This window comes from Rhipicephalus sanguineus, chromosome 4 (assembly GCF_013339695.2).
Source record: "Rhipicephalus sanguineus isolate Rsan-2018 chromosome 4, BIME_Rsan_1.4, whole genome shotgun sequence".
In the NCBI taxonomy this organism is placed as follows: domain Eukaryota; kingdom Metazoa; phylum Arthropoda; class Arachnida; order Ixodida; family Ixodidae; genus Rhipicephalus; species Rhipicephalus sanguineus.
Genome location: NC_051179.1, coordinates 131,073,706 through 131,085,530, shown reverse-complemented (window position 1 = coordinate 131,085,530; position 11,825 = coordinate 131,073,706). Strand labels below are relative to the sequence as shown.

The window sequence follows — 11,825 nt, the reverse complement described above, 5'->3', positions numbered from 1 at the left end:
CTGATGAACCGAGTTTTGCACCACTGATCGTAAGATGCATAGCTAAGTAAATTGATCGTGTATGTAGGTACTTTATCGCTGTGGCATACGTATATACCCGATTTTAACGCATTTAGGCTCTAGAGAACGGATGTCGGAGGGCTTGCCTCGAACTCGGTGTCGTGTGATGCTCGCTTGTACTTGCGAGTTGCAGCGAGCGGGAATAACTAAAACTTATTTTGCATTGTACTCGCAGTTCGCTTTGATCAGCTTCCTTTGTTTCTGAAGCGTGGATTGGCGGAAGAAGCTTTCCAGGTCCTTGATTTTCAGGAAACCGCGCCTCGACACCAACGAAAGAGGAGGGTTATATTGCGGCCTATGCACATTCGCTTGCGGGCGGCTCTCTTTGCACTACCCAGTTAGTGCCAGGGCTACGATGAGGGCGCTGGTGGCGGTGTTTTTCGCAGCGCCGCCTGGGCAGAGTCTGACGTCTATTGACAAAAAATGGCAGAGTGGCTGCTTCCCTACTTCACAAAAATTATGATTTATAGCGTAGTGGATTTCTCGCAAGTGCACTTATATTGGTTGCCAAGGAGGCCCATAAGGCCTCCGTTATCCATTCCCTCAGGGTCTCACTAAAGTTATTTCCATCTCTCTATCTCTTTCTCACGTTAACGTATGTTATATAGAGTGGTGGGAGAGTGAAATAACAACCGGGCGTCACAGAATGCGAATTACGTTACTAGTGGCTCGTGTGGCGCATCCAACCCATTACTATGCGCTCAGCCTTTTTCTTCATCGTCAGCAGCCAAACAACAAAGTGCACTAATGTCTTACAGATGTGTAGCTGGTACCTCGCTTGTCCGCACAATGACGAATAATGGCGTAGTGGGTGGTTCGCAACCTCACAAAAATTATGATTTATGGCGTAGCGGGTAGCTTGCTAGTGTACTTTTATTAGTAGCCCTAGGAGAGTTTATAACGGGTTCTAGAAATGCCGCTCCTCCAGATTTCGCTGTGACTGTGCAGTGCTTTTTGCGCAGGCCTGGCATTTTTGGTGGAAAGGGTTTCATGACGTGCGCGACAGGATATTTACGTCATTCTTCTCATGATCCTTGAATCGTGTTCGTCATAACCCGGTGTCTTGCTACGCGAGTTTTCGTATATACGTAGTTGAGGAGAGAGGCGCCCAGATGTAGGCTGCTGATAGATAGATAGATAGATAGATAGATAGATAGATAGATAGATAGATAGATAGATAGATAGATAGATAGATAGATAGATAGATAGATAGATAGATAGATAGATAGATAGAATCAATCGCTAAGAAATGCAGCGCATTCAGCCCCAAATAAACGATGTTTTTTTGAAAATAATGCAGTGTTTGTGAAAATGATTCAGTTTCGACGTTCTAGGCATATTCTAACGTAGGCGCTACTTGATTTATTCGGATGCACTGTCCTATATTGGCCTCGTTGGCATTCTGCAGGACCAAGAATCATAGGTAAAAATAGACGAGCCCTTCAACGTCACTAATTTACCAGTTCATCGGCAGCCTCGAGGCACGAACAGCGTACTGCTCAGGCATTTGCTTCGCTTTTGCCTTTTTCCTAGCAGCCGGGCGCACATCAGCAGGCGACGCTTTCGTCGCAGCCTCGGCAACCACCGGTGCACGACTAAGTTTGGAGGGCAGTAGCACTGGGGTTACGCAGTCAATACTTCTTAGATGAAAGGCGTCCGGCGAGGGCACGTAGACTATGGCCACAGCAGTGGCCGCCATTAGCATCGTTTCCGCGACTAGTGCACTGTCTTCGCGGCTTTTGAGGACGCGAAGGAACGTCACGAGTCCGGTCGCAGTGCCTATCACGTAGAAAGCTAGGCCGACGGAAGAACCGGTGCACCGTGACTCGATGGGAAACGCGGCAAGGGTGAGGTAAAATTCGAGAAGCTTGACAAGTAGAAATGCAAGGCGCATCACCACCAACAGCACCGTCCTCAGGGCTGTGTCATTAGTAGTGTACAGGGAAAAAAAGAGTGCCGACGACGCACTGAACACAAGCGCAGATATTGCCGCCACATGTCTGACACGGCGGCCGTTCTCCAAACGAGGCCACACAGCCACAAGCACGGGCGCGATGCCGACGTCGATCAGGGCGCGAACGTAGGTGTTACGCGCTGTACGGCTGCTTATACTGAAGTGGACGTCCGTGAAGCCCAGGACAGTCCAGATGAAGGCGGTGAGAGCGTACGTCAATCTGAGGTCCTCTCTCTTCACATGGCTAGCTTGGGTTATCCCTGCAGTTCCATCAGGTAGGTGCTGTGCTCTGTGCATATGTTTTTTGAAGAACTCCTGGCAGTCGCTTATGGGAGCCTGGTTGATGTTGGCTATTCTCACTGCGACGCGCTTGGCTTCGTCTTCACGGTGCGCAGCTAGGAGCCAAGATGGCGATTCGTCGAGCACGTCGAAAGCGGCGAGCAGAACCAAGGCAAATAGTGCTAGCAGATAGTGGCACACAGTCCAACTCACCTTCAATGCAACTGCGATAGTGAGAAGCAACTGCGGGAAAACAAGCGAGAGCGTCGTGCCGAAGGTGGTGTAGAGTAGTCGGCGGGTCGTGGTCGTGATCTCGTACAGCAGCACTTTGAAAATGAATAGACCGGCCGTCGCTGCGGCTGCGACTGAGCGCACAACGATGAACGTCTGGAGGTCGGTGGCAACGCTGGTCGCCGCAAGCGTGATCAGCGAAGCCGCAAGGGCCAGGACTCCGACCGTCTTACGGCCAATGTGGTCGGCTATGGGGCCAAGGGCTAGGAGCGTGACGAGCATGGCGGCCAAGTGCGCACCTTGGGCGACGTCGGCCAGACGTCGCCGCTCGCACACGACGCTCCACTGGCTGACTGCGGTGTTGCCGTGCTCGTCCATGTCGAACTCCCACTCGACGCAAGGCTCGATGCGTGCCCATTTGCCGCCGTCCGGTGGTACGCGCACCGTGCAGTGGCTGTAACTTCCGTTGGCGAAACGCGGAATGGCCAGCTCCTTCCACGCGGCCACGCTCATGTTGGCAAAACCTCTCGGTCGACGACACCAGTGGTCCATCTCGCGCCACGTCATCCAGAAGAGCATGCTCTGGGCATAATAGACGGCACCGGTGAAGACGCTGATGATCAGCACTCGTCTCTGAAAGGCTCCGTCGCCGAAAGGAATGTTCTCATCACCGGCTTCAACTTGTGGAACAATGTACGAGTCTGGTTGTCGCTGAGCGGTCGCTTCTTCTGGAGCTGGGTCGTTCGTCAACATGGCTTCTTTCTTCTTCTTCTTCTTCTTCTTCAATTACTGCTTTCATGGCTAGCGCTACCGTTTGGAATTCGACGCCATTGAGCAAGTGGCAGCGTGAAGCAAATTTCAACAGCGCCGGAACAAACACGATGCACGAAAAGAGGTCTCACACGGACAAGTGTTGTTAGTGTGAGCTCTCTTTTCGTGCTTCGTGTTTATTTCCGCGCTGTTAAAATTTACTTCACGATGAACTACCAACTCGCCCAAACAGTCACGTTATTCAGGTGCCAGCATTTTTCTCTCAACAGAAAATTCGCAATCTGTAGTGTGGGGCAAACTCGACGTTGTTCCAGAATACGTGTAAAACCATTTGTCGTTTCCCTAGGGCAAGCCCATAAACGTCAGACTCTGGAGTTTCCATGACGCGTGGCGCCACCTGTGGGAGGAGTATTGGGTAGTACAAAGACCGACTCCCTCGCACAGTCTGCTGTGGGACCAGGTGCAACTAGCGAGTGCGAATCAACGACTGAGCTTCATATCGCGTGTGTCTGCGCATTTAACACTTGGAACGAGAGCTGTGAATTTTTTTGCGCTAGTCGGACGCGCCACCGAACCGTCATGAAGTGCTTGCTGGATCACTCGCCAGAACCTCCAGAACGACGGTTGAAACAACAGCAGACGAGACCGCTCCGCACGCTACGAAGAAACGCCGCAATCGACGCTACTGTTGCGTTGTGAATTGCCACAGACGTAAAGGACTGAACAACAACGTTCAGTTTTACCGATTTCCATTGTTGTCATACGAATAAGAAAGGCGAGAGCGCTGGATACAGGCCATTGCTAGCGTGTTGGGTAAACGAAGTACCCTTGTTCCCACAGCCGGTCGCATGAGAAAGTGTAATAATGTGGCTCTGCTGTAGTTTTGCGTAGCCCTGAAGGGGAACCGTGGTGACCTTGACTACGAAGCTCAGCAGAGGCTCTGACCGCGGTGCGTGCCGTGTAACACGAAGTGAGCAGCTAGAGGCAGACTACACAGCATCGCGGACATACGCTTTGAAGGCTCAGAGTTCTGGTTCTAACTAGCTAACACGTTACAAGGGAATCGCAAAATGTTGGTCGTGACCACCTGCACGTTTGTTTTGCCCGTGGCCTCCGCGCTTTCCATAGCTATCTCGGAGGCCACGGTTTTGGCCTTTGGTTGTACCCGCGAAAGTGTACACGCACGTATCCCCATTTGCAGTACATACAACGGAAGAGGACCATCAAGAGTCCGTTTGAGGATGCGCAATAAAACGGTCCAATGCACAGGAAGCGAGAGATTAATTAAGGGAGAATGCAACTGAAAAGGCAAAAATCACTGGGGTCATTTGTCCTTGGTAAAGGGAGTTTTGTGCCGCTGATCGTAAGATACACAGCGAAGTAAATTGATCGTGTATGCACCTTCATCGCTTTGGCATTACGTATATACCCGATTTTAACGCATTTAGGCGCTAGAGAACGGATGTAGGAGGGCTTGCCTCGAACTCGATGTCGTGCGATGCTCGCTTGTACTTGCGAGTTGCAGCGCGCCGGAATAACTAAAACTTCTCTTGCATTGTACTCGCAGTTCGCTTTCATCAGCTTCCTTTGTTTCTGAAGCGTGGATTGGCGGAAGAAACTTTCCGGGTCCTTTATTTCAGGAAACCGCGCCTCGACACCTACGAAATAGGGGGGCTTCTATTGTGGCCTATGCACGTTCGCTTGCGGACGGCTCTCTTTGTACTACCCAGTTAGCGCCAGGGTTGCGACGAGGGCGCTGGTGGCGGTGTTTTTCGCAGCGCTGCCTGGGGAGAGTCTGACGTCTTATGCGTTGCAGCACTGTGGAAGCTGCGGGGCTTGTTAGCCAATAGGGAAGGCGAAAGCCCCCCTAGACGCGTTCATCCGCGTCGCGTCGTCTGCTGGGCGTCTCTTTGGCGTTGGCTCGCCTGCTTTGTCGGTACTTGCTCCCCGCAGTTATATAGCCACCATAAAGCAGTTAAAAACTCTTCGGGAACGCCACATCGCCCTTTCCTTGATCTTCAGAAACCCACTTGTACAGGAAGCATTCGATGGCGTATGTGAGGACCGCGGTTCTTTTAAAGACGATAGTCTTTCTTGGGATACTTAAAAGGAGAAATTTTGGTCTGTCTTTCTGTTTGTCGGCACGTCACTCGATTCAGCCACACGGCCAAAGTTGAACCATTTGCTTACCGCCCACCCAGCTTGAACTGGTACGGCTGTTCATACTTGTGAACGTTGTCGATCAAAAAGTAAATATTACGCATATCTGAGGCGCAACATCACTAGGTAAGTATTAGGTGGTGTGTTCCTTTAATAGAAAATGCATACATACGTAATTCTAAAGACCTTAGTTTCTTAAGCTGCGCTGAAAATGCGACTGCGCTGAAACTTGCCTTCCTCTGTGCCCTCTGCACGAGCTCATTGTTGTGTTTCGGTTTCGGTTCTGTATTGCACTGTACAAATGCCATGGGGCGCCGCTCTGGCATACCTGCTTTACCCAGGCGACGTGTAAATAAAAGAGTGTGTGGAGAGTACTCGTTGAATGCGGACGTTTCTTCTGCTTCAGCGCTTCGCGCCTGTTCGGGCTGGCTGGCGTCCCCGCCGGTCGCGTTGGTCACCGCCGCACAGTAAAAAATTTTACACCCAAAAGGGTGTAAAAAGGGTGCTTTTACGTTTTAGCACCCTTTGCAACACCCTTTAACACCCACGAATGACTGATTTTGAAAAATACACCCTTTTTTTGGGGTGCTTGGATGATTCGCACCCTAAAATGGGCGCTAAGGGTGCTTTTGTGCCCGAGAAGGGTGTAGGTACGATGGATCAGATGGAAAATGCAGCAAAGTATGGCATGTGAGCCGAACCACGTCTCCATCATCTAGCGTCACACACACACACGCACGCACACAGAATATGTGTAGCTGGCAGTAGAACAATCCGTAAAAAAACTGTAATATACAGAGATGTGTTCGTGATTTCTCGATGCTGTAATTTAATGTGAGACCATCTGCACACTCTTTATGTTTATTGCGTGTAGACATTGCAATACAACAAAATAGAAACAACATGAGAAATATCTGGTATCAGTTTATACAAATATCTACAACCTAAAGACACGCCTGGTTCAAACTAAGTACACTCGAATATTTTGCCTCCTCTCAGCAGAAGAAGCAACAAATAAGTGATAAAACTGAACAAGTATGTGAAAAATAGCAATGCAAAAAAACCAGTCACATTGACAAATTATGTCAAGATAAAATACAGACCTATACATGCAATGCATGAATACACAAATACATACATAGATGCATTCACGTAGATATACTTAAAAAATGGTAACATACATTGGCAGATTAGGAGCACATGCTCTGAAAATAGGAGAGCTTCTGTAGTAAAGTGCAGGGATGCTGTGTTTAGCGGGAATACAAGTGCTGCACGACAAGCGTGTGATTGAAAATGACACTGAGTCAGAAAAGAAACATACACGCCAATTGGCAGCGAAGCAATCGACATTTGTAAACACTCGAATAAATATTTTAAAACAAGGCATGCCGAGTGCTTATAATGCTGCGCCCCATGTGTTTACGTATGTAAAGTGGCTCCATCACAAACTCTGAGAAGGATGTTAAGATTCTGTACTTGTCAGTCGTGCTAACAACAAACACATGGAAGTGTTCATCGAAGCAAGCAGTTTCAAGTAGCTCCAACACGATCAAAAGAACTTTGTTCACATAAAATAGTCCGCAAACATTCACAAACTCAGGCAAGCTGTCATCTGGAACGTTAAGGACGAGGCTGCATCCTACACGGTATGACCTTCCGTCCATGGTGACACAATTCACATTAAAACAATTGTTGCATTCAAGGTCATGTTTGGAAATGAACTCTTTAACACAGCAAGGCAGATGCTCATATAAAACAGACTGACAGCCACTTGTAACCGGCATGCTCTTGTCCTCACCAGAAATAAAATAAAAACACTGACAGAACTGGTGTCTCATGGCAAGAGTGTGCGAAATGCGCTTCCAATTGTGAACTTTACGCGAAATGTCTTTAAAGTACTGGTGCTTTGCCTCAAAACGGATTGCCCAGATGTCAACCAAAGGTCCAAATTTCTGAATACAAGATGGATAATGAATGAGGTAATGCATCTTGCAAGGAAATGAACATGACGGAAACAACGCCTTAAATTCTAGACAAAAAAGGTGTATCTTTCTCTGCAAGTACGCTATGTGCGAGACTGGGATTTTGTGGCTCATGATGATGTCCATGATTTCTCTAAGAAGTAAATAAAGCTGCCAGACTTGGTTGCCAACTGGAACACAGTTACCTACAAAAAGAGAAAGGTGGCGAAACAGTGCAAAAATTTGTGTTGCAGAACCCTTAATGGTAGCCTTTCCAGAAAGAAAGAGCTTAGAAAGCTTCTCTGGTTTGTTCTTTGAATCGCATGGGTCATACTTCCATTCTACAATCAAGTTGTTGAGATGCTCAAGTGTGAAGAAACCTTGTGAAATTAAAGATGAAATAATGTACTTCAGTGTGAATGGTATGATGCCTTCGTGCAGGTCGTGCATTAAATGTGGGGGCAAGTGTTGGGTTGGATCGAATCCTTGAAGTGCAAGAAGTGGGCAAACCTCCTTGACGCCATACAGTGATGCTGTTGGCAGCCCTGCATTCAGCATGTTTAAATGATGTTGATGCCCTTCCGGCGTTCGCTGCACATAGTCACTCTCTAGATGCTTGTAGTTCACCTCGTGGCGCAGTGCCATACAGAATCTGCATATTCTTCCTTGAGTGAATGAAGCCTTAAAACCCCCAATTCTGTGGCTGGAAAGGTTGTCCCCAGTAAGTATAAAAACAGACCCTTTCATAAGTTTTCCATTTGCAACTATGCCATCGTTTTCTATGGCCACGTCTTCAAGCAAGGGTGCAAGAATCTTTTGAAAACCGTATGTGGAGACATATTTGTCTTTCACTAGAATGACCAAGTTGATGCCTGAAAGCGCCGAGCGATATTTAGTGTTGAAGTTGAGCACAGAAAAGTAGACCGCAGTCAACTTGTGCTTTCCCCTTTTGCTCCCCAAAGGGTTGCACACCTCGAATTCATCTGTGTACAACTGCAAACAAATCTTGCTCTTGTCCCCAGCAAAAAAAGAGTGATTCTTAAAAGCACTACCATCAAAAACTGAGCACATATGATCATGCATCTCAAGAAAACTGTTGAAGTCCCCTGAGAGGGCAGGATGTTCTAAAATACACTTGAGCACATCACGCAGTGGCACGTACTCCATAGTTTCACACTTTCCATTCACCTTTCCAAGCAATATGGTTTTGGGCTCAACAAGCGTGAAGTTATTATTCCAGTGCGCCTTTCGGCCGCTTTCTGTCAAGAGCTTGCTCATCTGCGTTTTGTACGCCCTTTTTAGCTCTGCAGAATTTTCTTCATTCGACAGAAGTTTGTCATCATCTAAGATAGAAGCAACCAATGGGATGATGTCATTTGCTATTTCATTCACCGTTGACTCTGGAAGGCGTCTTGCTTCCTTCCATTTTAAAAACATGACGGACAGATGTCTCACGTAGTCACTTGGAACATCAGAGCACTCCGATCGGGAATCTTCTATGGGAATTGCTTCTTGATCCTCCTGACTACAGCCAGCGCCAGGTTGTGTTTCTGTGCTGCTTGGTGTTCTTTCCGCCACAAGATTTTGTTGAGGACGCCGGTTCACTCCTAATGCCTCATCGTGATTGCGATACACATGTTTTCTGTATGAAGCGAAGACTCTGAATGTCTGCATACATCCTTCAACGCCGCAGATACAGTCTGTCTCGTGGCCATGGGCTAGGTTCAAATGCCTGAAGAGCGACTTGAGTGAAAATCTATGGCTGCCGCACCGTGAGCAACGATAGTAACGAATCCCTGGCATCTGTAAAAAGGACAAGACATGATTTACACAAAATGTCACTTTTTCATGGCGTTTAAGGAAGGAAACAAAAGCATTTGTGTTTGTAACCTATCGGAAAGAGTGAGCTGCGATGAAATTGTTTAATAGAGGAAATTATTCTACAACAAGGCTCACGAAATAACAAGAGCAGCAAATATGTAGCACTCAGTATGCTTAGCGTACTCTTACCTTTCTAAAAGGACATACTGGGGACGACAGGATTCAGGACAGAGCTACATTCCGAGTCGAGATGGGAGCGTATACCTGTTGGGTAAAAACGTACTGAAACAAAAAGAACGCCATCTCTCAACTGAAGGTGGCTAAAAGGACCACACAACACCTTCCCAAATCCACATGAATGTTGACTAAAAAAAGCAGGACTGATATTACGTGTATCTAATCAGTAAACTAAATCATGCAGCTGATTGTTGTTCACTTTCCGGACCATGCGCACACAATTTATTACCTTTTTCTGAAACCATGCATGCCTATGTTTAATGTAAGCGCGTACAAATGATACCACCGCGGACGCGAGAAAGGCAACAGAGTCCCCGTAGCCAACGTTAATGGCGAACTCGCACTTGAGAAGCAAAGAGAAAGCAGAAACGCCAGAGCCTTCGGAAAACCACGTTCGCTAGCGTCGAAAATAGGGAGCTTTCGAATAGCGCACGCAAAGCTTTGCGTTGGCTTATCGCGCAACTGCGCATGCGTCGTACGCTAACCGCTTGCGGGCTCCCGTTAAGTGACAGAAATAGCGGTCCGCACACGCTAACGCTAACTTAGCGTGCGCTATTCGAAAACTGCCTAATGTTCACATTTTTTCTGCCCCTCCTGCATGCCGCCATCACCACTTCGAGAATTCATTCCATTTTGTTCGTTTTCTAAAAATTTAATTTCGTACCGAAATAAGTTATGCAACGAAAACACCGAAAAGAAATAGTTTTCATCTTTTCGAACCGTTGCTTCGGGAGATACCCGAGCCGAAACCACTAAAGCGGACGCAGTGGCGGCGGCAGATTCGTCCGGCTGTCCGAGGTAGTACGTACCTTGGGGCACGCCTACGGTCCCTAGGCACGCCGACTCGCTGCTGCTTTAAATTCTTCTACTTCCAATGCTTCCAGACTTTTCAGCGATTTAATCAGGCTCTTGAGGAACGCGTCTTTGCAGAAGCCGCGCGGGCTGTCGTGCTACACGGGTACAGTTGAAAACTACGCCGATGCGAAGCACCACTGGTACCACCGCCACCACCGCTGCCTGCTGCTGCCGCCGCCTGCCTGCGCAAGCTCGCTACGATGGCTGAGACGCATGCTGCGCCGCTATTGGCTGGTTGCGGTCACGTGATCTACGCACGCTTGCGATAGCTGCGACGCACGCTGCGTCGCTATTGGCTGGAGGTAAACACGTGATCTACGCGCGTTTCGAAATTTGTTTGTTGTTGGAGACAGTCACGTGATCTATGCGCTTTTAGCTTTTTGCTTTTAGTTTTTTTAATGCAAGTAGACGCTGCGCCCGCGCGACGTTGTGCTCTTCTCTCCGTTGCTCTTCCTTTGCGGGCTTCATTATTACAGCTCTCGCCACTCCAGCGAAAAAGGCGGGAAAACGGGAAGCCATTACAGCAATCACAGTTGCAGCCCTGCTTGAAGGCGTTTTGTTGTGCGAACGACTGTTTCTTCTATACCGACGCTGGATTACGTGTCTACAGCAATCACAGTTGCAGCCCTGCTTGAAGGCGTTTTGTTGTGTGTACGACTGTTTCTTCTATACCGACGCTGGATTACGTGTCTGCCACATTCGTCGACGGATTGCGTGCTCCGCTGTAGCGCAGCGATGTCGGCGCGGTGCCTTGTGAGCGTGCCAGCAATACATGCGAAGCGTACGTACACTTTAGAAGGCACCCTGGATGCATTGAAGGCCGCCATATCGTCGTGCCCCATTTTGGGCGACAAGGTGGACCTTTCCAACAGCACATTCAAGGCAAGTCCCTGTTAATGTTTCCCTTTTATTTGCTTTTCATGCAATCAAAATATCGCAATAACACGTAACTTGGCATTATAGTAGCAAATAGACGCGCACGTTTCTTTGCTTCCTTTTTCTTTTATTCTTTGTTTAACAGTGACAGCACACCGTCGGTAGCGAGGTTTATTATTCGGCCATTATTTTTCCTTCATGTACTCCTCTCAGTGGTTGAATACTCATATCGCATGGCGGCTGGCTCGTCTAGCGGCATGCTGGTCGATTGCTGACCGGCCAAATTAAGTCATAAGCCGTCAGGAAGGCTCGCGCTTTCATCGCAGGTGAATGTATCAGCTCGCTGTCGGCAACGCTCTATATCTGCGTGAAGCGCCGCCAGCCGTGCGCTCCGAGTATCGTTCTTTGTTCACTGAGAGACACTGCTCTAAACACAGAAACAGTGTTTTTACATTCAGCGAACCTTTTGTTTACATAAAAACACTGAAATAACCCAGTGTAAACAACATTTATGTGATAATAACGTTGAGAACGTCAATCAGCAGACTGACTTTTTGGCCAGTGATTGAGTGAGTTGCATAGTATTGCTCCTTCTTCGCGCAGGTTAGAGCAACTCTAAT

General features: G+C 48.1%; 2 protein-coding genes across 2 annotated transcripts; both read right to left on the bottom strand.

Moving 5' to 3' along the window:
- Nucleotides 1–1,516: 1,516 nt before the first annotated feature.
- Nucleotides 1,517–3,277, bottom strand: LOC119391597 (solute carrier family 22 member 7). The gene has a single exon (XM_037659269.1). The coding sequence runs from the start codon at nucleotides 3,275–3,277 to the stop codon at nucleotides 1,517–1,519; it is 1,761 nt and encodes a 586-aa protein (XP_037515197.1).
- Nucleotides 3,278–7,618: 4,341 nt separating this feature from the next.
- Nucleotides 7,619–9,219, bottom strand: LOC125758298 (uncharacterized). Its single transcript, XM_049415336.1, has 2 exons — nucleotides 7,751–9,219; nucleotides 7,619–7,622 (listed from the first exon to the last, which is right to left on the bottom strand). The coding sequence occupies exons 1-2, from the start codon at nucleotides 9,217–9,219 to the stop codon at nucleotides 7,619–7,621; spliced, it is 1,473 nt and encodes a 490-aa protein (XP_049271293.1).
- Between the last annotated feature and the right edge of the window lie 2,606 nt (nucleotides 9,220–11,825).